The sequence below is a fragment of the Scaptodrosophila lebanonensis genome, unplaced genomic scaffold, assembly GCF_003285725.1.
Source record: "Scaptodrosophila lebanonensis strain 11010-0011.00,11010-0021.00 unplaced genomic scaffold, SlebRS2 tig00001415-arrow-pilon, whole genome shotgun sequence".
Lineage (NCBI taxonomy): Eukaryota > Metazoa > Arthropoda > Insecta > Diptera > Drosophilidae > Scaptodrosophila > Scaptodrosophila lebanonensis.
The window spans coordinates 2328425-2355343 of NW_022060742.1; the positions used below are offsets into that span (position 1 = coordinate 2328425).

General features: G+C 38.4%; 1 protein-coding gene and 2 non-coding genes across 4 annotated transcripts in view; all 3 read right to left on the reverse strand.

Moving 5' to 3' along the window:
• Nucleotides 1-26919, reverse strand: part of LOC115632185 (cyclin-dependent kinase 14) — a 165464-nt gene that overhangs the window by 12207 nt on the left and 126338 nt on the right. For both annotated transcript variants that reach the window (XM_030529220.1, XM_030529221.1), the window contains exons 4-6: nt 13799-13837; nt 3941-4161; nt 2457-2548 (exon numbers count right to left, since the gene is read on the reverse strand). In XM_030529220.1, coding sequence (XP_030385080.1) covers nt 2457-2548; nt 3941-4161; nt 13799-13837 — 352 coding nt within the window. The remainder of the gene's footprint in view (nt 1-2456; nt 2549-3940; nt 4162-13798; nt 13838-26919) is intronic.
• Nucleotides 3255-3319, reverse strand: LOC115633174. The gene has a single exon (XR_003996324.1). It is a non-coding gene; the product is annotated as a U7 small nuclear RNA (small nuclear RNA).
• Nucleotides 3712-3777, reverse strand: LOC115633175. The gene has a single exon (XR_003996325.1). It is a non-coding gene; the product is annotated as a U7 small nuclear RNA (small nuclear RNA).

Genomic DNA, 26919 nt, shown 5'->3' on the forward strand with positions numbered 1-26919 from the left:
CGGATCTGTGGCACGACTTGGGTGGCAAAAAGAAAAACCACTTTCTTTCTTGTTCTTCTTGTTGTTGTTTTTTCACGTACACCCCATTGTTGTTGTCAGGCAAATCAGAGGAGGGAGTGTAGCCGTGTAAATGATTGTCAAATAAATCAAAAACAACAATCAAAACAAGCAGCCAGCCAGCCAGACAGCCAGGACTCTGAAGCTGTGCAACTGACAACTGCCAGAGAGAGAGGTATGAGCGCCCTGGGAGCAGGTGGGGGGTTAAGTTCGGACCTAGGCGTTGCTGTCAAAAAGGTGAAGATTATGTGACGCGAGCCACCGAAAGCAAATTCCCCCCCTGCTCATTTGTCAAATTATGAGAGCGACGAGGCGCTCAGGGGCCCGCCTTTGTCGACATCCAAAATCAAAGCAGCCAGGCGCAAATGAGGTAACATTTGTAGGCGGAAGCACGGAAGGAAGGGTCGTATAAATAAATAGTAGGGTAGCTAGTTGGCAGAAATTAAAGGGCCACGACTAACTGAATAACAGGGAATTGTGTTAAGCAAACGCACCATGTCCCACAAAAAAAAAAAAAAATTGAAAAAAAACAACGACAAGGATGTTGGTAAAAGGGAGCAAAATTTGAACGGAAATGAAACTATGTCAGGCGGCGAGCGAAAAGGAAAATTCGAACAAACTTGAAAAGTGCGTGTTGAAGCTAGTAAGGAAGCTACACTTGGAGAAAGCGCATAGAAATACACTCAAAATGTTAATAAGTCCAAAATATGACTGCCAAGTAGACTGTAGTCATGACTGACGACCGGGCATGGAAATTAAGAGTAGGGCCATGAAAAGTTATGATTGTTGTTGTAGAAAAGTTTGTTTTGTTGTTGTTTTTTGACTACAATAAATAATAAGACAAAGTTGTGTGTGCAAGTTATTTGCTTGTTTCGGGGGCGTAGTAAAACATTGGACTCATAGCAATGGCCGTAATACAAACAAACATCAACCAGACTGACGTACCAGAGAGTGGACGGAATGTCCTGGTTGCATCTATGCAGTAGTTTGAGGGGGACAGGGAGATTTCGCCAAAAGGTAAACTAATTAACCTCCTGTACGATAACCACGCCAGGCTGTCCCAAAAATATATAGTTACCGCAGCTATGATTTGATTTTTCTTATCATGAGGTGTATATGCATTCTGTGAAAGTTAATGGTTACTGTAGTCATCAAATGCCTTCGATGCTTTCGAGTGAAGCCTCAAATAAGGAAGCTTGCTTCGAATACTGTGATCCTTTCTTCCACAAAGCTGAAGCTCGCCACAATGTTGGTAATCCTCCTTAACTTCACTTCAGAATAAAAGTATAAGGCTTTAAAAATGCACAGTAATTGAAAAAACAAACGTACTTGAAACAGGAAAATAATAAAATAATTGAAACGAATCATTTAGAGTTTCAGCTAGCTCCGAGAAAATCGAACATAAAAACTATGCTGAAGAACAAAAAGTTTTCTTTAATTCAAACAAATTTTAAAATATGTATTCGGCATCTGCTTGGTTTTCTATAAACTGTGCATTTGTCTTTCTTCATAATACTTGAGTACAATTTTGAAGCAAATTAAAGCCATCTTCATCAATGCTTGTAAAATCTGTACTAAGTACATCGAAACTCTGGCCACATGGAAAGTTGAAATTAGTCTTTTATTTCTCCAAGTGTATAGGAACTGTAGCTACAACGCCATATCAGTACGAGTACAAAGGGGAAAATGGGGCGCTGCACAACTGCGGCGACAGCGATTTGTTATCGTTTCTATATAGTATTGTTGTTGTTGTTGCTACTGCTGCTGCTCCTGCTGTTACTGCCACTGACTTTTACCCGTTGTTGTCCTTTTGTGACATTTTCTATGCTTTTCCCCGTTTCTTCCTGCTGATGCAGCGCAACCAAAAGGCCCGAGCCTTCCGTCCTCGTGATTGATTGCCACATTTGCATGCGACTTTCTCTCTCGGACTGTGCCTGTGACTGTAATGAGTGTGTCGAGTTGTCGGCTGCATGGGAAATGAGCCTGGCACTACTACTATGATGGTGGGAGCGAGCCCAGCTCCGTAACGAAAAGAAATGGCAAATGGCACTGCGCGGCGGCATGAAAAACTTGTTAAATAAATCAAGACAAAATGGCGGCGACGGCCATCAACGTTGTCGCACATTGTGCCTAAAAAGAATTTGATTTAGGCAATGCTCACACTCGTCTCCCTCCCTCCATTCCCCCACCATGCTCTGCTGCTCGTTGTCTGGCCGTCAGTCAAAATTCATGAGCCCTTGCTGTGTGTAAAGTTTTTGGTGCCCACAACAACAATTTTTGCTTAACCCACTGACATGGCAACCCAATTTGCAGCGCACAGCATCATTATTTATGGGAGTGTGCATGTGCGTGTGTGTGTGTGTGTGTGTGTGTGTGTGTGTGTGTGGGTCACTACTTACTTGCTATATCCTTTGTAGACTGTCGCATAGGAGCCTTCACCGAGCGGTTCCATTTTGACGTAGGCCTCCTGCTTGCCAAATGGTGAGTCGCCCTGTTGGGTGCAATAAAAAAGAATAGACGTCAAGTTGTAATTAATTGTTCGGTAATGTGAGAAAAATAAAAATGGCATCAGCGGCAATTAAAAAGTTTTTAAAATAAAATTAATTACCATAGCGGGTGTGGTTTTCATGACCAACATTAACAAAACTCACATTTTATATTTTCAATTAAAAATCTGAAATTATTGTTGCTCGTCGGCTGACAATAATATTTTCGTTTCATCAGAATGGTTTCTGAACAATGACTGCTTTTAAAATAATTGTTTTCATTTCCGATGACATGGTTTCCAAGCAGGATCAATTGAATAAACTATCAGTCTATGTATCCCAGAAAATAATGCGCAGTGAAAATGAAGCTTTCTAACAATTATATTTAAGTCAATAATTAAAATTACAGTGAAAACTCTCCAATTTTTGTCCTCCCAAGGGGAGTGTCCGCTTAAGGGAATACTTAATACACCGATGGAATATTTTAAAAATATGTCCGCCGAAGAGAGTGTCCGGATAAAAGAGATGTCCGTTAAGGGAGTTTTCACTGTATTTACTTCGTTGGCTTTTTTTTTTTGGGTTAAATTGGAATTCCGCAACTAATCCTCCCCCTCCTTTTTTGAGTGTCATCTAACTGCCTCTGACAAACCTCAACGAATTAATGTCCTTGGGCCTAACCACTACTTCACTTAATCGTGAAATTGATTTATTTCGGGAACACTCGATGCCGAAACAAAGGGTCCCACCAGGATAAATTACAAAGAGAAATAATATTTTCAAATGTTTTGCTCCACGTATGCATGAGCTCCACCAGCGCCTGCACGAACTGGTTGTGAATTTCAAGAGAATTTGTGTGCAAAAAGCGTCCAAAAGAATGCAACACTAAATTATGCATAAATGTAAACACATGTATGTATGTGTTGAATATGTTTATACCCTCTACCCGGAGGATAAAAAGGACTACGACCCCCACAAACTGCAGCAACAATTTCGCTCTTCTTCTTTTTGCTTGTGCTAGGCTAGGGCTTATATATGTTCACCATGGCTTAAAAACAATATTTCCTTTCACTCCATGTTTAAAAGTTGGCACCACCGCTGCCACTTGCAAACCACACGCACATGAACAATTAATGCGCCTCAACCCAATCACTAGTTTAATTAATTTACTTCGGGAACACTCGATGCCGAAACAAAGGGTCCCACCAGGATAAATTACAAAGAGATTTAAAAATTTTCGAATTTTTGTTTGCAAGTGTGCAGGAGTTCCACCAGCGCCTGCACGAACTGGTTGTGAATTTTAAGAGACTTTGTGTGAAAAAAAGCGCCCAAAAGTATGCAACACAAAATTAAACGCCACATTCCAGCTTTCTTATTGTTATTTGTTTGCTTGTACTTACACCAAATGCACTAAAACGTTTCCTGCGCGGATGTGGATCCTGTTTATTCAGATACACCTCCGATTTGGGTCTGGGCGGCTTCTTTGGACGCATCACAACATGCGAATTGTATGGTATCATCTCCTCCCGAAGTTCCTCGTCCAGCAACTTGCTGTCAGATGAAACGGACAATTGTCGCTGTACGCGATCATGGTGGTCGGTGCTGTCCGTGCTGCGCCAGTCTGCAAGGACAAAAGGAAAAAGTAGAAGGGAATGGTTAAACAAGGCGCCTTTGTGCAATAAAACAAACAAAGGTACAAACACAGCTAAGTACATAAATAAGTAGAATAGAAATGGAAATGGAAATGTCAAAAGGAAAAAGGTAAGCGCCTGTCCACCAACTTAATGAGTTGTAGGAGTGCAGCCGCAACTGCTTAGTCCTCCACTTTAATTTTTAAATTAGTGCCAGAGAGTTGTACAGCTCGTGGCTTCGTGGAAGTGGGCGACGAACAAAGAAGGCCCGCTTGTGCAGCCAACAAGCATAAGCCGACAAATGGCAAACGCTTGTTGAGCTCTGTAAATTACGACGACAGCAACAACAAACGCATTTTTGTTAGCACTTTGTCAGCATCCACTCGGCTATAATTCTGCAGAAATCTGCATAATGAACAGCAAAAACTTTTGCTGCTTTCCTTGTTGTAATTTTAATGAACTGCCCAAAAAAAATAACAGAGAAATATATAAAGCACTTGTATGTATATATAGCGTGCTCATTATGCGGCCATCATCAATACAGTAATCCTGATAGTAATGATGGTTATGATGATTATTATGACGAGGTTGATGAGAGGCCCAAATATCGAGTTCATTCCTTTGGCAACCTTGAAGCCTTCGTATCCGTTTGTTGGATAAATACGAAGCCAAGCCACAACGAGCTGTTGAAATGTGCCATGTAAACACGGTCGAGTAAATAGCACTGTGAATGACTAGCGACGAGGCAAAAAGAGGAGCAGCAACCAACAACCAGCATATTGTGCCATAATAAAATGTTTCAAAAGAAAAACAGCGGCAATGGCAAAGGCAACAAACATTGCAACAACTGCAAAAGTTGGTCTAGGACAAAGTTTTGCAGCGCCAGCTGCTCCTGCAATGAATATGCACCAGACAGACACACACACACACACACACACACACACACACACACAGTGCACAGTGTCACAGTCTCATAAATTTTGAAGCAATTTTGAAATCGTTGGTGTTTTTGACAAAATTAAAATTAAAATTGTCCGCATTTGAGTCTTTTCATTTTTCACTTTTATTTTAATCAGATACATAAAAGGATAAAACTCGTAAATACATGTTCATGAAAAATTAAAAAAAATCAAACTTGCATCGAATTATTGTTCTATGTGTTTCAAATTGTCAATTACATTTCGAAGAAGAACTTTTCGAACTCCTTTTGAAATTTCGTTTAAAAAGAAACAGAAAAAGGGTGTTCCAAATTTATATTTTACCTAAGACGAGAAAATTATGAGAGTTTTAGTAGACGAGGTTTTGATAATATGAACAAACTTCAGCGAACTTGCTTTGAAGTAGCTGCCAGCTGATTCTTCATACTTCAGGTACCAAAATTAAGATCATTTTAAAATGGATGCGACTACGATCAATCTACATTCTAGATTATTTTACATTTTATTAAGCAATAATTTGTTCATTCTTTTTCGCAAAATTTGAATGGAATTTGAAAAGTGTTGACCCTAAGTTGGACGATATTATAGATTAAAGTAAACCTATTTAGAGTTTTAAAAGAAATGTAATTTCTACGATTTCTCAAGTTTTATCAAATTTTAAAAAAACATAATAAAAGCCGACAAAGAAAATAAAATAGTCCTCATATAAGCAGTTTCTTGATCTTCTACTTGAATTACTACATGAATCATAGAAATTTGCAGATACATTTTAATTTAGTGGCCACCACAAATATCGCCACAAGTTTGTGTGGAGACCCTGAGCGACTATCAAGGAATTTATCAAATTTAGCTTAAGTTTCTAAACTTGATGTATGCTGTGTATATAAAGAATATTATGCAGCTATAACAACTTAAATGAAGAAAGATTTTTAATCAAATGAGCTTCTGTCTAAACAGGAAGCGCTTGGATAATATAGAGCTTGACGTACGACAGCATTATGACTCCTTTGCAACTAAATGCAGCATATGCGATTACATATATTCAGGATTCGGAAAAATTGCTTCACGAATGGCTAACGCCCAAGAGCAACTTGTGAGCAAAAAAGGGTGAGCTCAGTTTTGAATGCCCACAATGTCACAATCTGCTCATGAGCAGCACACTTGCTCCTATTTATCAGTGCTGAGTTGTCACAATCTGCTCATGAGCATGAATGGGCTGCTCAATCTGCTCATGAGCAGCACAGTTGCTCCTATTTATCAGTGCTGAGTTGACACAATCTGCTCATGAGCATGAGCCACTTCTTCTGATAATATTTATATGAATTCCAAAAGTAATCCACTGTGCTTTGCTGAGCACAGGTCTGCAGTGCAGTTCAGTGTGTACGGCAGGTGCATGTGGGTGTGTTTGTGGGTCCAGGGCGCGGTTCGGCACTGGGTCACCTAGTAACCTGGTGATATTCATTGACTTGGGGGCAACACCCACCAACTGTGGTGCCGCTTTCATTTGGCTTGCAATTTGTTTGCATTGCCACGACGCGACGACGACGACGACGACGACGACGACGACCCGCCCAATGCCAAACGTTGGTTGCTGCGAGTATCATTTTAAATGTGTTTCTGCCGCTGCAGTTGCTATTTGCCATTTGCCATTGGAATGGGGATGGGGATTGTGCTGGTGGTAGAGTGCTGGGTCTGGGCTGTGGCTTCTGTTTATTTGGTTTTCTATTTGAGCACTAATTACATTTTAAATTATGTTTGCTTTTGGCAAATGTTGCTGCTGTGCGAGCACCACCTGGGGAATAGGAGGGTGCCAGATGCATTGGTAATGCTGTCCGACTATACATACATATATATGTATGTGCGTGTGTGTGCTTTTATTGAAATATTTATATAATAAAGTTGTAACAGCTCTACCTGCAGGCAGGCTGCTTGCAGCTCAGCTTCAGTTGCACTTCTCGTAGATTGGTTTTGTTACTGAGAGCGCATCAGAGCAGAGCTCCCTCTATAAACTACACGAGTATGTGTGTGAAGAGGTGAGCATTTGTGAGACTTAATATAGGTGTATGTGTGTGTGTGCGTGTGTGTTGCCATGGCAGTCATGCGTGCTTACAGCATTTGCGAGAGTTGAACGTGTTTTGAAGTGCCTTTTAAAGTTGTCTCTTAAACAACTTGATATTTGCCAAAGGCCGAGCGAGGGAAGCACTCGATTTAACTTGATTTGCTTTTGTTTCTAAAGTCCACCCTCTTTATCTTTTCGAACTCAATCAGACAGTGCTGTTGAAATTGTTCTTTCGGCCTCAACAACAGCAACACACACAGGCGAAAAGCAAGTAAGACAAAAATAAAATTCCAAAGCCTATCAACTTGTTCAGGTAGCAAGGACACAGACACACACTCCCACACTCACAAATGCTGGTTTCACGCCTCCCCAACGCAGTATAAAAAGAAAATAATAAAAAATTTAATATGCGCGCTCTCACAAGATGTTCCACACAGTTACGAGAATAAGAAAAATTGCAAACATAAAAATTAAAAATTAAACAGCAGCTGATTTGGAGGAAAAAGGAGCAAAAAGTTGGAAGCACAACTTCTGGGCTTACTCGTATAACTATAAAGCGGCACAAAATAATGGCCGACAAGAGCGCAGAATGAAGACAGTAAAGACATTGAGGATGGATAAGGATCGGGATGTGGGTGTGGAGGGCGAGGGCGAGGACGAGGCTGCTTGTTCAAAGCTAATCCAGCATGAAACGCGTCTATATGGCATATATCTGACATAGATATGAATGTGCGCTCGTTATTTGGAAATGCTGTCGACGATTAAATTCGTAATATGTGCCATAAATGAAGAAAATAAAAGAGAAAAACTTCAATAAAAAATTTTTCAAAGCACCCAGACAGACAGACATTGGAAGCGCGTTTTGTCTAGGCAACGGGGAAAATAAGAAGAATGGAGAAGTGGTGGAGATTTTTGAGAAAACTGCACAAGTGGGTGGCACTTGGCAGTGTGCTGAGCACTTCAACAGTTTGATGGCAGTGCCAAGAACAACAACCACAACTACAACATAACAGCTAGAACAACAAAAGCAAAAGTAAATGGGAATGACTATAGCCTAAGCATTTGATTTGCAAAATTGACTGAGCATTGGAAAAGTGGCTTGTAAAATTGGAAAAACGAAGCGACAGGCAGAAAAGTCTCGCAAAATGTTGGCGCTGAAAATTGTGAGGGCGTACATACATACATACATACAGATACATATAGTATATATTTCTGGGTTCTAAAATCGAATGTTATGTGTTTTACAAAGAGAGCAAAAATATTAAAAAGCAGAAAAGGAGCAAGAGGAACGCTCAGTCATTTGGCAGCATTGGAAATGTTTATGCCCGACATTGTTTGCTCATAAAAATCATTATCATTTATCGAAACAGTGCGATATACGACGTCGATAAATATATATATATATATAAGGGGGGTGTATTGAGAATTCTGAATGAGCGCATTTAATAATTTATTGAAAACACTAATATGACTTGTGCCAGCAATCGTATTTATTTAAGTATATTGTTTTCACGTCCTTGTATAACTTATATTTCATCATCAGACAAATTTGGAAATATGTCTCTTGAATAGTGCTATAAATAAGCACTATCTTTGGGTCAAAGGTAAAGGAACTGAACAGACCAAATGTTACTTTTTGTAGATTTGTTGAAGAACTGTTATGTTTAATTCTCCTTCCGCAGAATCTTTAATTACTGGCCAGAGGTTAAAATTATTTAAAATGCTGTTGAATTATTCATATTATTGTTGCTTATTTAAGGCCGTTTTTTCCTCTTAATGTTTTACCCAAATAAAATAATACGTCAAGTTAGTTAGAGCAGGATATCCTCCTCCTCCTCCTTCTCCCAACACCCAACACCTACATTTGCTGCGCTGGTCTCTGTATAAAAATATAAGTTTGTCGCAACTTTTTGTCAACTTGCATTACTTTTGGCACAAAAATCTTTCACGCAAAAAAACTTGAAATGCAAACAGAAAATCAGGACAGGAAACAGCTACAACTAAAACATAAAAAACACATAACGCGTGGCAAAAAAAAAAAGAAAGAAAGGGGAAAAAGCAACAAAAACAGACACAAATTTGCTAGTAAAATGAAAACAATGGAAATTATGCAAGAGCAGTGAAAAAACAAGAGAAACAAGAGAAAATGCAGTGAGTGAACAATAAAAAACGGATATGATAAAAATGGCGAGTCGGACGCGGCCGTCGTCACCGCTTCTGGGTATCCTGCTGCTGGCATAGCGCTGCTGTTACCAGGCAGCTCTCTCTTGTTGATACAGTTATGCAAATTTTATGCAAGGATGTCACGTCCTGCTGTGACTTAAAGCTGCGCCCACTACCACACACACACGTCCACACACACCCAAACGTACACGCACATGCGATTACAATGCAAACACTGCGATTGGTGATGAGGCTCTGGCCACATATGGGAGGGCGACTAGTTGACTGAAGTGCGTCGCTCGCGGTCCTCCCCGAGGCCCTCTGCCGCCATATCCACCCAGCGAACGAAAACGAATTCATTTACAAAATATACAACTACTGGGAAGGATACGCAAAAGCGGACGAAGAATATTTTCCATATGCATGTCGGATTTTAAGTTAAAGTTTAATTAATTTGGCAGATTTAAACCTATTCTTTGGATTAGGATAGTCGCTCAGACGCACAGATGGATTTGGAGAAGATTTAGAGAAGGGGGGGCTTTTTAGATGGGAAAGAAGTGAGGATATTGAAATTCTTATAACATTAATTTCTTCTTCTATTTGAATTTAATTATCATTTTTAAGCAGAAATATTTGCAATTTCTAAAAATTACAATTATATTTTAAGAAGAATAAGAATAAGAAGAATACAATTTTATTTTTATTCAAAAAAATATTGTATTAAATATTGATATTTGATTTCATAAAAAATAAATATATATTTACTATTTAACGCTTTCAATAGAAATTGAAAAAATACATATTTCTTATGCTCTGTACAGAATGTGCATACTAGTTAAGTGCAAATGTATGTAACATACAGAGGGAGACGTGGCAAAAACCACAAAGAATAAACCAATTCCTTTTTATCAGTATGACTGTCTCTCTGTTCGACTGTATGAACGCAATTATCCTGGTCTGCTTAAGAGATAGAACTGCTAAACTTTGAGTACATATTCCTGAAAGCTATAAGCAGGTCAAGTTATTTTATTTTGCCTGAAGCGCCCCACCACTGCACCGCTATTAATGATCTTTCGATAACTCTCGGGATGGATTGAACCTAATAGTTAGGGCTGCTCCACTCTCATATTCCCTTCTTGTTTCTTTTAAGACCTAAAAGACTAATAAACTTTACTTAACGTAAAATAAGGAGTAGTGGAATCGACTGCATTACTAATTTAAAGCAAAGGTTAAAACTAGCTGGGAATTATAAGAAGTAAGCAGCAAGGTTTTGCAAATTATTTTTAATTGAAAGTTGTAAGTTTCAGGTTTTTGGTTTTCGTCGGGTGGTTTGAATTTGTGTTTCTGGTATTTATGCATATGCGTCTGGATACTCATGTGTCTGGCGGCCGTCTTTGTTGGTCTTTTGCATTATTCCATATTATTGTAATTTCTGTTGACTATTTGTTTTTGGCTTTGCAACAATATTTATGAGTGTTGTGCGTGGGTGTGTGTGTTTGCTCAAGGCTCAAATTTTGCATACCCTGTCCAGTCCAGTCGCAACTCTGCAACTCTGTGTTGGTTGCCTCTTACGAGCAAATGCTTTTTATTTTTTGGTTTATGGTTGCTGTTTTCGTTTGTGGCAGATATAAAATCACAGAATGAAATGCGCGCCAATTCGAGAGCTGCCAGCTTGTTGCATGAGTGGCACAGTAGTTACTGCCACACATCCAGGCACACGCACAAAATGTGTGGCACACACACACACACACACACACACACACACTCACACTCACACACACACACACACTCACGCACACCCACCACCGACTAGTGGCGCATAAAAGTTTTACTTTTCATTTGCATAAGGCTCCGGACGGCAAGCCTCGTCGCTTGCTGTTTTATTATTATTATTATTGTTGTTGTTGCTGCTGTTGTTGCCACTACACTATGTTGCATGAGGTTTTCTTTTTTGTATAGTACCCGTATGTATTATTGTTATTCATATGCGCGTGTCACACATTTGCGTAAAAATTTAATAAAGCGACACTTTTGCAATGCGCCCGCCAGGCATAAAAAGCAAGCAAAAAAACTGAGCCCCAAAATTTGTGTATTTATGCAAAGCAAACGCAACGAAGCAGAACGAGAGTTGGGAGTAGGGAGCTGGAAGCGGGAAGCTGGAAGCTGGGGAGTGGCCGTCGAGGGCAGCATCTATGGGGATAGAGACCAGAGACATTTCGTTTGCCAAGTGGCAGTGAAGCTTGGCATATGCCAGCGGTTTCATTTGGTTTGGTTTATTTTTTTTTTCGACAACGAAAACAACGGAAACGCCATTTTGATAAATTCTGCAACACACAAAATGTCGCCAAGTTCCGTTAGTCTGTTGGTCCAATCGCGAGTGGTAACATTGGCAACGCATTTCGAATTGGCCAACAGAGGACTGCGAGCACTGTTCTCGGTTAGCAGAACTGATACATAAAACTGCAAGCCAGCAGTGGAATGAATTTGAATTTCGACGATAAAAATGAGGAATTAAAAAAAAAAAGTTGTGTGTCAGGGAGACACTAAATACTTGTAGTTGTATTGAAATTATTTATTTTGAGTTAATTTATTTTAAATCTATAATTATTATTGAACTATTATTAAGTTTGGCTTGAAAAGAATGGGTCAAAAATGGTTATCGAGCTAGAAAACTATTAAAAAATATTAAAAGTAGCTCGAGAAAAGGTAGCAAAACTGCTAAAAAATGCGTCCGAATTTTTGTTCCAAAAACTCACTAAAAATAGAAAGAAATTCTATTAGAAAATGGCTAGAAGCACCGCTATAAATGATTATAAAACCTGATAAGTATCGATAGAATTCCTGCGGTAAACAATAGTTTCCAATCCAGCTTTCAAGAGCTTCAGAAAACGCAGTTCTATTTCGCATTAAAAATATTCTTGGATAACCTGAAAACCACAAGAAATGGCGACTCTTTAAATCAAGTCGTATTAAATAGGCATAAATAGGCATTGCAAGTTTAGTTTACCATGATATATGGCCTGTTACCGTGCTATTGGTTTCGTCACAGAAAAGATTGCCGATTCAGCATTCAAAATCCTCACATAAGAAGTTTCAGTTCAAAAAGCTTTACAAATTGGAATTTTGTTAACTTTTAAGATATTCCTTAGCTTTTAAACTTTTGATTTTTATTAAGAACTATTCCCGTTGTCTACATTTGTCAAATTTGTTGAAACAAAGTGGTTGACAATATTTAATATTTCCATAAAATTCGTGATCTTGTCGATCATTTCTTCAAGCATAGTCCGAGCAAGCAAATTTCAGAGACAGCAATACTTTCAATTGAAGCCCTTAAAGTAAAATGCACTTCGAATTCAATCTGTTCTTCGGTTAGATTTCGTTAATTTGGAAAACTTCCCAACATTCTTAATTAAATAGCAATGACATTTTCTGTGCATTGAAGTGGAACAAGATTTTTGAAGCTGCTCGTCCACGGTGCGGCCGTCGTTTTATCTGTGGACGTTCGATGCCAAATAAAGTTCAGTCCGCAGCAGGGGAATGCCTCCAGCACCCAACGTTCAAGTGGGCGCTCAATTTTCTCCATACACGGGTATTCGAGTATAGGTGTGTAGGTGTGTGTGTGTGTGTGCATTTTATGTGACTGTGTTTTTGTTCACTCAACCCGCCGTTATGTTTGTGATTTATTATTCAGGCAAGAAATTAAATTTTCTCTTTTTACTGCACCCCCACAAGCTTCAAATCATCCTGCATCCTTCATCCCTTAAACCACATTGCAGCCCAAACCAAACGGCGAAACCAAGGCATCGCTTGGGCTGCTGTCTGCATATTTTGGCAGCTCTTGCCCCAAAACTCTTGCCCTATCTCCTCGATGTTTGCTGTCTAAAATTTATTGTGTTGTTGTAGAATTCAATTACAAAAATGATAACAAAAAGGCTAAAAGCGAAGGCCAAGGCATGGCAGGCGAGTGCAGGCATTTACAGACAGTTTGGAATGGCGCTGGGATTTTCGAATATTGCACATCATGGGCCCAGACTCTGGGCTAAGGTTACGAGCAAGTTGCTGCTTAGACTTTCGCTTTGTCTGCTCCCAAAAACGTCTCAATATGAAGAAAATGATAACCTGCTGAGTTTTGTCATTACTTTTAAGCTGTCGCTTGCATTTGCGACAAAGACAAGCTGGGAAATCACAGCAACAGCAAGAGCAACAATAACAACAACAATAATAAATAGATAGCCGGCCAGGCAGCATTTTAATGACATTTAAAAAGCTACCATGCATAATATATTGTCATTTAAATTGCTGTCCATATAGCTATTAAAACAAAATCCATTAAAAGTGTCTACATCATGTGCCTATTGTTGTTTTTGTTTTGCATGCAGTGTTAGTCTAGTCTATAAAGCTAATAAATCTATAACTAAATCTATAAAGACTACGTAGCACAACTAAGCATTAAAATATCGGCATTACCTTGTGGTTTATTATTATCATTTTTCGCAGATTCTTGTGCTAAAAATAAACGGGAGAAAAAATATGAAAGAATAAATTAAAAAAGGCCGAAGAAATAACAAAACTAATTAAAGTAGTTTAAAACTAGAGAGCAATTAAAACTAGACATATATGAGTTTATAATGCGAGCATAGAGTGACTGAAGAAATTTCTGCCAAAAATTAAATGAGGCTTAAAAATATAAGAAGTACGAGTATATGAAAAATAGTGGGTTTGGCTTGCTTAAATTATTTGTGAGCTGAAGAAGCAAACTGTTAAGTTAGGCTAAAAGTATTGTAAACAAATGAAATGATGTTAAATACAGGGTGCGCCATCTTTTATGTCGGTATGTAAATATTGAATAACTTTGTCATTAGTGAACCGATTGACTTGAGTAGACCAGTGTTGAAAACCTCAGTTCAAGAAATTGTACAGAACCAAATTAAATAAAAATAACTCATACTTGAAAATCGGTTGTTTACTTTCAACGATATTCAATGTTTACATACCGACATAAAAGATGGCGCACCCTGTAGTTATGGACAGGCAAAAAGTCATTAAATAAAGATTTTTCAAATTTATTTCATTTGTGGGAAAAAATTGACAGAGGCAATGATGGGCTTCTTCCTTTAAGCAAATTTAGGAATGCAATTATCAAACATTTATTTGTTTATCTAGAAATTTTAAATATTGTTAGCTTACAAATTACCTTAGAGAGGTACTGTGGAATGAATGGCAGAATATTACACCAGATGTGATTCAAAAGCTGGTGACAACGATCGCCGATAGGCCTTCAGTTGTAGATAATAAAGGCGCAGCCTCAGAGATTATACTCATCGGGGGAGCTCAATTTTAAAAATCCTCAAGGGTGCATTTATGAAATAATTAATTCATAATTTTATTTTGACATTTGATGTGCTTTTACTAGTGAGTTTCACAACAAAGCTAATAAGTTGTTCCAAGAAGCAGAGCCAAGATATTTTCGTTGCTTAAACTTCACTTTTCATGAAATAATATAATCCTATTTTGACATTTCATTCTTCGTAAGAAGCGCTTTTTCTTGCCGTAATTTGAAAAACAAAGGTAATGAGTTTTTGAAGAAGCAGAGTCCGGTGTCTTCGTCTCTTAAACTTAACTTTTCAAGAAATAAAATCAGACATACGGTTTGTAAATATAATTATATTTTGGCATATCAGTTGTTGTAAGATGCTTTAAGTTGCTTAAAGAAACAGAGCCACCAGGTATTTTCGTTGATTAAAACTTGTTTTAAAAGAAATCATACAAATTTATATAAAAAGTGCGTGCAACAATTTTGAATTCAATTCACTAGAAAAGCATGTGAAATTGTTGCAAAATTTAATGTGATGTTGAATGTTCAATGTGAGACCCATGGCTAGGTCAACAATTTCATTAAACTGAAAGCCTAGCTGGCATTTTCACATGCCTCCTGTTCCACATACCAAAAATTGTTCTTGTTGTCGTAGCAAATAAACTGAGCCATAAGAGCAATAAAACCGAACAAAATAACCCTAGGAGCACACGAGTTTAACAACTTTATGATTTACAATCAATTATGCATGTTTATCTTTTGATTTTGCACGCCAGCCACCACCCACAGCCACTCATCCAACCACCCAACCACTTCTGTGGGGCATTACACGCTTGTTGAACACCACCAGCACTAATACACAGACAGAGCCCCCTCCTGGCCATTATAGGTGGAAGTGCATGTTGTCCGAACTTTGTTGACAAACAAGAAAAGAAGAAAAAAAAAAAACACGAAAAAAAGCATAAATCGCGCGTAATAATTGGCTCAAAGCACATTTAATGGCTTATTCCGTCCACTGCTATCGACAATAAAAGCATTCGTGGCGCACATCGAAGTCGTAAAAAGATTTACTCTATGGTTATATTTCTTTTCGCACAGCAGCTAAAGCAAGCAAACGGCAAGTAAGTATATGTTTTTATTTTATTGAATAAAGTATTGACATTTGATTAGAGATTTTGGCTGCTCACGAAATTGGTTTAGCGCTCGAGTCGGCGAACATGGCCAACAGAGAACTAAGTAAGCCAGCAACCAACCTGAAGCCAGCTGGTGGCACATAGAAGCCATAATAGGGTCGGTCGGGTGGGGCAATAGCTGTTGCGGTGGGGAGCTGAATGTTTTCTACCAGCAACATATCCTTTCGTTCATCACTTCCAATTACCGCTTATTTATAGCTCCATTTTGTGGTCCAGCAGACAGACGCTGCTGCTGGCCAGCTCTATTCGGTTGGCTTCTACTATTTTATTCGACAGGGCAGTAAATTGATTTGTGCGTGTGGATTAACACGACTTTGGATTTGTTTTAACCAACAGGGAAGCTCGTCTGCAGGCAGGCAGGCAGGCAGACAGGCGGGTGGGTGGGTGGCTCATCTAAACAACTCTTTCCCAGGCATGTTGTGCTGCTATTATTTTGCTTTCAATAAAAATTTATTGCTCGCTCTTCGCAAATCCAAAGACAAATAACCACAGAAGCAAGCCGGAGCACATTTTCATTAAAAACAAAGTCCTCTCCCCTGTCCAGTCCCCATTAAATGGGAGAATCTGGACTAATGGAAAAGTGGAAAAGTGTGACTTGATTGTGTTTAATTACTCAAACCAGTAACAACAACGGACATCGTCTATCGATTTTCATTTGTCCTGTGCTTGCTGTAATGAAAAGCGTTTCCAATTATGTAAAGGGCATGCCTGTTTTCCTGTATTATGTTTGTTGTCGCCTTCGGCCAGGCTCAGACAAACTTACAAGATGTGCAGAAAAAACACGTCGCAACAATTTGTGCGGCACTTGTGTGGAATGTGGTGAGCGTCAAAGGATTTTCCTTCCCTCCTTCAATATTGATGTGAAAATTATTAATTGCTCTGAGGCGTTCAGTGACGTGTTTGCTTTGTTGACAGCAATTTGTTAGTTGTCAGTAATTACTCATACCACATGTGGTACCAATAAACTGGCCAGCTAGCCACATAGAAAATTTAATAAAGATTTTCATGCTGTGCGAAACTGCCGAAACATGATAAATTTAACAATTATTTCTGTCGTGTGATAACAAATAAAAATTGATGAACATTTTACAACTTCAATGAAAACACATAGGGAGGAAAAACTTGGAAGAAATAAAAGAACGTTTAATCTAAAATGGGAAATGGAAAACTTCTTTTTTTGGTTATCATTTTCCTCACCCCACTTACGATATCTCAAACTAATTGATTTTGAAAAAGTAAAGTGATTTTTGTAGTTTTGTTTTGTGGATCAGTGGCTTGGTTTTTTGGATCTCCTTTCAACCATTCGGTGGTTATTTCGCAATGTTCCTCTGTTCTGGTACCCATATGAGGCTAGCACTGACCCAATAGGACGGTAAGGACGGTTTTTATATTAAAATCCAGTGCCTTAAGTGCCGCTTGACTGTCCGATTATCCGTGGGTAAGTCGGCCATTATAGTTAACAATTGTTGGGAATAGGTGTCATCAGCAGAGAGGTGAACAGTTTCGGGGAGCAGATTCCTCCCCCGATTCCCACTTATAGCTTAAGTTATTTAAAATTAAGTACATTTTATTTTTGTTATTGTTTCTCTATTTCTGATTGAAAATCGCGAATTATTATTTATCATTTATTTAAGCTCATTTATTGAACAACATGTTATACTCTTTTCATAATCAATATTCCATGTACTTTTTCTTGTCTTTAATTTCGTCTTTATTATCTGAGGCGAGAGCCTGCGTTTGTAAATCTACTGTTTACACTAAAGGTGTCAGCCTGTCTTGCCAATCCATCTATCTGGCACACTGGAATCTCATATCCTGCTTACAATATTCTATCCTTGCAGTTCGTTTTGTTTGTACTTGTAGTGTGTAATCCCTCTTTCCATTAGATGCAATGAAGCATTAAACTAGCTGACAATTCATTACGTGCAACAAATTTGAAAGCATGTAAGCACTACTCAAGTGCATTAGCAAACAAATGCAGAGATTGCCACCGAAACATGAACACAACAACAATGATGAGCACAAGAGATAGGGAGATGGAGAGAGAGAGAGAGCTTCTTTGGCCAAATCCTGAACACGTTCTTCTTTGGCCAACTGCGTTGAATGCTGGGCTTAAGGCTTTCACGTCAACGGCTTTGATGTTTTGTAATTAACTTGTAAGGCGTTGCTGCAACAGCCGCCACAGCAACCGCCAGTAACAACAACAACTACAACAACAACAACAATAAGAACAACAGCAAGCAAAGCCGTCACCCACATCCGTCAGAGGCACAGACAAACAAACAATATTACTTAACAAATTACATAAAATTACTTTTCTTGTACGAGCAAATTTTGTGCCAACGAATACAAACAAAAGAGGCATTGGGACGAATGAAGAAGGAAGTGGATGGGGGAAGAAGGTGGACTCTCGAAGGACGCGTCGACTGATGCGAGAAATCGCTTAACGTTTATATAGCATATATATACATATATACGAGTATTCTCTATACAAGTGTATAGCATACAGGCGGCAGACAGGCAGATACTTTATTTCGCTGTCATGTCAAACTGTTTACTTTTGTTCCATCATTGTTGGCAACAAGCAAGAGGGTGAGGGGGGGGGGGGGGCGAGTGGGGGCGGTACTAAGAGAAGGGTAGTCTATGCTTTTTCTACTTTTAGACATTTTGTTTGTAATTCACAAACAAAAACAAAACAACAATTGGCGATGGCGTTAGCGTCAGCGTCGTCGTATCATTCATCATAATGGGATGAGTTATTCGTGGGTGGTTCGGAATGACGGCTTGGCTTTAACATATGACAGCATATTTTTAAGGCGTGTGTGAAGGGTTGACTGCCAGTCTGAGAGTGTGCAGACGTGTGTCTGTGTATGTGTGTGTGTGAGTGTGGCATTTAAATTGGCCAAGAAAAACGATACACACTGAAATTGTTGGCAGGCCGTGCTTCTTTCGTCTGACACAACAGACAAATGACGTTGATGCTAATTAAAAGCAGCACCAAACACTCATATACACACTCGTATACAAGTATACGTATGTGATGTGCACTCGCAAGGCGGAAGGCGGACGAACGGCAGTCAGGGGTTAAGTGACAGCCAGCACATGGAAATGGATATTCCAAAAAAGTTGACGACCGCATGCCTGAGTGCAGCTGCGGCATCCGGTTACATTTAATAAATTCCAGTAATGAGTGTGCCAAAGTAAACATAAAAGCAGCAGCAACAACAACAGCAAGAACAGCAACAAGGAAATGAAATACTAAAAGCTGTTGCCGCCAGGTGGCGTGTCAAGCACAAGGATTAAAGCAAGCAAGCAAGATGCACAGTGATTCAGATTCTTGACCTATTTTATTCAGATAATCGATATCTTGCAAAACAAATCATGTAAAAAGGGATTCATTTAATACTAAAATTTGAAATATAGTTTATATAGTGTATGCAGACATTGAATATTAAAAGACTTCTTGATATGAAACTTAAGGAAAAGTAGTCAGCATTCTTAATTCTTTTTTTGAAAATATTTGTTGAACGGCTTGTTTTTTTTCTTCATGCGAATTTCAAAATGCCTTAACAGTTCTTTTAGGAATTGATTAATAATATTGTGGGACAATACAATACAATACTGTAGTAGAATTTAATGGAAATTAAAGGTCTATATAGTATAGTAAGTATATTGGGAATTGTAGATGTAGCGCTTCAGGGGTGACATTATTTTTCTTATTTTTATTTATTTAGAAAATCAACAAATAGCGCTGTCGATACAAATGCGAAAACTTTGATTTATATTATCATATAATATTATAAAGATAATTTGCTAAAATTTTAACAATTTATTATTTGGTTGGACCTAAAAATTGTTCGAAAACGTTGAGTGTGAACCAATACAAAAAAATAAAAATATTTAATAAGATTAGGACTACTATTAAGGCATTATTTGAATGGGAAATATGAAGCTATCTTCTAAAATTGCCAAAATGTGCAAAGAATTGGAGTTTTGCGCGGCGCAACCACTGTGCGTAATTTAAGGAGGACAGGCAAATAGAGGCGTTGGCTTTGGTGTCGGCGACTGGGCGTGGCAAAAGTGGCATGCAAAATTAAATTACAAGCGGAAAATTAGTGCAGTCAACTGTTAGGTGTGTGTGTGCATGTGTAAGTGTGTGTCTAAGCTGGCGCCACAAAATGTGCAACTGCAAAAGGCCGCGGGTGTGTGTGAGGCTCACGTGGCGTATGCTTAATTTCCGCTTGCCATACACACACACGCACACTCACACCTTGGCCTGGCCTGGCCTGTGCCTTTGTGCTCATGATGACACAAAAGCCCTTTTTATGCAAAACGGGTGTGTGTGTGTGTGTGTGTGCTGGTTATTATTTGTGCCAAAGTGTGCGCAAATTATGCTCATCATTGTGACACAATTAGTGGCATAAGGCGCGGTCGGGCCGCAACTTAACCCTAACAGCATTAACGAGTACTACGGCCGACCAGAAGTAGCAGCATCGCGGCCTGTAATTTTTTCACTTTCCTGCCCCCTCTTCTTTTTTATATTTTTAGTCTTTTCTTTGTTTTTGTGTGAAACTCATTTCATGCATGCAAAATTAGTTTATGCGCACAATTTCAAAAGCGTGTGTGTGTGTGTATGTATGAGAAAATAAATGGAAAAAAGAACGTCATATATAAAAAGAAAGACCGCAGAAAATTTCACACTAAACGTTGCCATTATGCAACACATTGTTGCGGGTGCGGCACAGCTTGCGTTTACTGGCGCCAGGACATGCCAGGATGTGGGTTGTGGACGTTGTATTTTGCGTTTCGTCTTTGGTTGCTTTCTAGCGCAAGAAGTGCGTGGAATTTAGAAGAAACTAAACTGCTGCTACATTTTTTATTATATTCACAAAGGAGAGCGCTTTAAAACATTGAGCAATGCAGAGTAGTAGGGAAGCGACTTTAAGAGTGGAGAAAAGTTAATTTTATTAAAATTCATGCAGAAAAGCATTGCTAATAGAAATCTTATAGTTAGGCCAAATCGAATAAGAAAAAGGAACTAGTCTTACAAATATGTAAGATGTAATATTTATTAAATTTAAATCTTACTTTGAAAACTTTTTCTCGCAACTTTACTCTGAGAATGTAAGCTATAACCCAGACTGGCCCTTTATGGCTCTAGCGAGCTATGCTTTGCATAGACATCTTATTATAAATCCTCTTAGGTATATCAAATCGTAGAATTCAAATATCTTTCCAAGATATAAACGTTAGCCTTGCCATATCAAAGATATGATTATTTTAGAAACATTCGACTTTATACTTAATATTAGAGAAACTAGGCCCAATAAAAATATATAGTTTTGATTGGTATCTGAATTTTACGACTTATGTTTACTTCAAATAATGTGAGATATAGAATAAATGTGAATATTTGCAACATATACTCGAAGGAAATAATTATAGAAATGGTTTTATTCTCTTCATTTATCTTATAATTTTATTATTATTCAATATTTTGTTGTCAAAAATAAAGTACTTAAAATAATCTATAGCCTAGCCTTGTAAATATCCAATATTGTAAGTAAAGTGAATAAATTGAAAAATTGAATATATTATGTTTACTCTCGAGGTGTGTGGATCTTGCCCAGTAATTATTATAAACGACAATTATACAAGTATGCCAGACAGCACTGAACTGCTAAGCCATTTCTTGGACTTTTTCCATCGAATATGCTTAACAATAGCTTATACAGTTGCATCTCTATACCCATATCCTCTGAACGCTTTAGCTTGCTGCCCTTCGTTAAAATCATACGCTTGACAACAGCTTAAAGGAGTCTGATTTATAACCACCAAGAAGCATTTTCAACACGCCATCAATTTGTCGTATGTTTTTTATTTTATTTATTTACTTACATACAAAAAGTCGGAAATTGTACAATAGAAATGAAATGAATTGGTTTCTAATACGTATTGTTAATATTGCAACAACAACAACAATAACAACAATCACAACGCTACGCTCAATCTCCGCCAACGACAAGCCACATCAAGCTTGCAGAAAATACAATGAATGGGAAAATAAAATCAAAATAAAAATGTGTGGAAAAAGTTCATAATAATGCCAAGAATCAAGAGTTGCCTGCCATCGAAATCCTGTTGCCCTGGTTGTCCTGGTCCGGGCCAGGCCAGGCCAGGCCAGCTGCCTGCTGAGAAGAAATTCAATTCAATTTATTTGCACCGAATACGAATGGTGGGGCGGAGGAAAAGTTGCAACCGACATTGCCGCTGAATGCAGCTGCCCAGGAGGTGGAGTTTGTAATAATAATAAGAGCCCAGAGAGAGAGAGAGAGAGAGAAAAATTAATAAGCAATAAAATGGATATTTTTTGTGTCTCTTCCACTGCAGTAATTCAAAGCGAATGTGCGAATTGTTGCAGCTGAAGATTCATCAATAATATTTTTACAACTGTTCGTGGCATAATAATGCAAGCAACAAAACCATGTTTAAGTAATTGGAAATGCGAACGAATGCGAATGCTGCTGCGGTGGCCTGCATTTTTTAATTAACTTCAAAAGGGTTTTTTGTTGTTGTTTGTATTCAGGCAAATACAGACCGAAGGATGCCTCGATGATGGTATTGTGCCCGCGGCTTATGTGCTGTTTGGTGGTTATTGCCACTGATTTGTGGCAACTGCAAATAAAGCGTGCACACTTCCAGTGTGTGTGGGAACAGAAAAAACAACGTTGCACGCTTCCGTCAAACGTTCATCATAAAGCAATTGAATTGAACGCAACTGCCACGCGAACGACGCGGCATTGTTTACACTTGTTGTATATAAGCGTCCACAAAAACTGGACAATAACATGGACAGTCCAGTCCTAGGAGGCTATGCTTCAAGGAAAAAAATTGACAGAAAACAAAAGCCACGTAGACAATTCCCGGGCCGGGGCAATGCAATACAGGATAGCTTTTGACAGCACCAGCAGCAATAACGACGACAACAATGTACGCATTCCGAGTAGTTGATAGTCCAACACAGCACTGGCAGCTAGATTAAATGGCACAGTGGGGCAATGTTGCAAAGTCGGCTAATCTTATCATCTATTGTAATTAATCGCATATCCTGAATGATTGCAATATCGATCCTCTTCTATTGTACAGATTTTGAAATACTTCATGTATCTATGATATTAATATGGTTTCAATTGGGTTGAGCAGGCAGCTGTATAGTATACAGAATGATTTCGATTAAAATAATTAATTTTTTTTCTATATTTAATTTACTGTTATTATTACAATAACTTACATAAATGGTATATAATCCGCTCTTTTATGAATACCTGCACAATTAAGCAGTACGGTTAAAAGAAGTTTTGTAGATGCTTCTATTTGTTTGGTTACAAAAACAAGAACAAATTTATTAGCTTCGGCTTCGATAAGAAATCCCACAGGGTATGAAGAAGAATGTACAATAATTGTTTTGACACTTTTGGTACAATTGTTGTTGCAGCGTTTGTTACCCAAAAAATATTCTATTAGAACACTTAAAAAATGGTTGCTAGACACATCACTGATCAAAAATTTACTTAAAGGTTATAAAATGCAGGAATTAAGTTAAGAAGTTGATTACATAAAGTAAATATATTGTTTATTTGTTGCACATTATGGCCAATTCCTAATGTTTAGTATTTACTTAGAAAAACATACAACATGTAGTTATGCAAAAGAATCAATTACAGCTCTTTAACCAGCAGATTATTATCGAACTAACGTCCAGGGTAGCTTAAGAAGGTATATCTGTAGAGTAACAACAGTTTGACTTCGGAAGCGAGAACACGTTTGTGAACATGACATGAATAACCTTTAATTTTATTTAATAACCACAAATAATACATATTACACTCTATTATTTACGGAATTTCTGAAGCAGATTTTTACTCGCATTGCTGCATTTTCGATGAACAGAAAACTTAGTTATCTAGTTTAATAATCGACCCTTTTGTACGATGGTCTTTTATTTCGATGCTTAAATGCAGTTGGTTCATCGGAATCGGATTTCACGTTGATTTGAAAGCTTTGCATCGCACTGCCCATTGCTTCTACTATGGGTATTGTGCACTTCAACTGCCAATCAAACATTGCCTGTTTAAATAACGTCCAAACCGAAAGTCCACATGTGTGTGTGAGTGTGTGTGTGTGTGTGTGCCCAATGTAAACGACAATCAACTTGAAAAGCAGGCCCAAAAACGTAATGGGAATAATTTGCAGCAATTTCATTTGAAAAGGCTCTTACGCACTCACACACAGCAATAGAGACAGAGATGGAAAGGGAGGAGTTATTCAGTTCTTGCCCACAATCGCCCAGTCACGTAAATGACAATCAAAATTTGAAGTAGTCAAAGCTATTCGATGTGTGTGTGTGTGCGTGTGAAAGGCGGGCAGACAGGAAGCGTCACTGACCAAATCACATACGTGTGCCGAGGTAGGCCGGCAAGTCCAAAGCACATGCCCCAAGGCTGTCAGAGTCAACACATAACGGAGACGTTATCTGCAACGACCAGGCAAGATCCAGGCAAGAGGCAGTGGACAGAGGACAGCGAGTGGCGAGCAGAGGACAGCGAGTGGCGATGCGAACGCAGCTCCCCATGGACCTTCGCACACAGGCAGGAGTTGCTTATAATTTACGTAATATCTGTGTAATGTATTACAAGGATATCAAATGCACACACGCACATAAGCCCACTACCGTTAGTTACACAGACGTGAACAACCGCCACCAAAGCTGTGCCCCATTATGAATCTTAATTTTGCGGGCGGTTTCGGTACACTGAGTGAGTGTCTGGCCCCAGGCTTATATGCACATCTACGAGCTGTGATGACATTATGGAAGGATACTTCAGCTATCATTCAAATTGGAACGCACAAGTGCTGATTGCAACAAAAACAACTCAATGACCCTCTTAAAGACAATTTTAAAGCCTTTAACTAAATTCTTGTTTTATATGCACTTATACGATGGCATATAAGAGCCTTGCCATAGCTGTTAAAGCAGAGATGGGAAGTACATATAATGCTACTGTAAATGCAGTATTCTTGCTTATTACATGTGTTATCGTAAACTCAAAATTATCGATTGACGTAGCCTTGCAACGTTGATGTCCTGGTCAGTGGTCGTGTCATTTCACACTAAAATGTAAAAGCTCAGAATAATTTTAGGAAGCAGCGTCCAACTAAGCTGTAACTCAGCCGTGAATACTACCGATGAGAATACAAATATTTCTGGGAATTATATATTGCTATAATAAACCAAGAATAACAAAAATCATATAGATATTCATTATACATTTGATCCATCTTGCAGTTGTAAGGAGACTTAGACTTAAAATGGTCATACAAAGGTGTCTTTGCAGAATCAAAACAGTTTCTTCTTCTTCTTCTTCGATTAATTCAAACCTTCTATTCATTACTGCATTTAGATAATGGTATCAAAAAAATGCTATCTAAAAACTGTACGTTATTTACTTTTGGAGAAGCTGGTTTACACATTTTGTTGTTCAAAAAAGTACAGTCTAAGCCGATAACAAGTCCAACACAATTGCCGGCTGTAATCTGCTCCCATGAGAAAAACCTCAAAATTTCCTTTCCAAAATATTTCTTTTGCTCGCCCCAAGTATTTAGATATATACATCATAGTTTAGTTTATTAAATAAATACTGCTGTCCTTATTTGAAACCTGGCATGCCTTTACATTTCCATTTTATACAGTTTTTTATATTATCGAATACAAGTGGAAAATCGAATGCTACCATCAAGTCATCAAGAATCAAGAGTATAAAGTTCTCTACTCTTGGCTGGAAAGTAGAAACCTTGATATTGATGTCTTTAACGTTATTTAAAGATTGCTTTGCAAAATCGGGTTCAAGTACAGTGTACCTTACAGTACAGTTTATTGCATCAACCATAAAGTCGGCATCAAGATAAAGTTTTTTCCTTGGTTTTATTATCATCGCAGACAGCGACAAAAAATTATAATGACAAGCGTGAATTTTAATATTGCGCCACTTTTTCACCCATAATGGTGGCTCAAAAATGTGGCGGGCGTTGTCCGCGGGGCATTGTTAGCCAGAGCGAGTTGCAATAAAATGCGCGTCAAATTATCGTGGTTGGAGGTTGAACGGAGATTTGGGGGTTGAGGTTGCCACACTATTAAAAAGTTTTCTGGCAAATTTTCGTTTAAAAATGTCTGTGTCGCCCGCCCCCTTATTTCGAATAAAATGAAAAAAAAAAAAAAAAAAACCACTGAGAAAAAGGAGCAGTAAAGAATGCAGCGAAGAAGAAGGAAGTTATTCGTCTTTTGTGTAGTTCTCTTTGCTTTATGCTGGCCATAATGAGCTTAGTATGCATAAAGCGGTGAATTGTCAAAAGATATTTTCTAGAAACTTTTTCTCTTCACTCTGACCATACAATGAGTGAAAATTGGCAATAGAAATGAACAAGATGTTGATGTGGGTTTAAAAATGAAATGACGACAGTGGTGAGGGGGGAGTGGAGCGGAATTTGTCTGCAACCGAACCGAACCGGAGCGAACTTGGGGATGACAATTTAGCAGACGGTTGGTATAGAGGGGTTGCAATGTTGCCTACAGTTGCAAAAGTTTTTCAAAAATTGATTATTAAAGTGTGCAGTTAACTGCTGTTTTAGTTTCGAAGCTCTAGAAATGCCTTTAAGCTGTCTGCAAAATTTCCAAGTCCTCCAAATCAAATGCCTCTTGTTCTTTGCTCTTTGAACTCTGATTCCCATTCCATTTTCTAGCTGCCAAAAAAGAAATGCAAATGTTTTCTGTGCGGTGCAGAAACCGTAAAAACGTCGCAATTGACGAGGCGACAGTCTGTCCACAACGGAATCCACTCGCCGCCACTTTCTATTTTCTTACAAACGAGCAAACCGCAAATTTTCCATATCATTGCCAAAAAGGCACTTCATTAGCTAACCAAAAAGAATCTTTATTTATTTCTATTTTTTTCTTTACCACATCAAACAAAATGAATGCGCCCCCAAATCATTGGGAAACAGACACCGAGCACAATTACGACTAA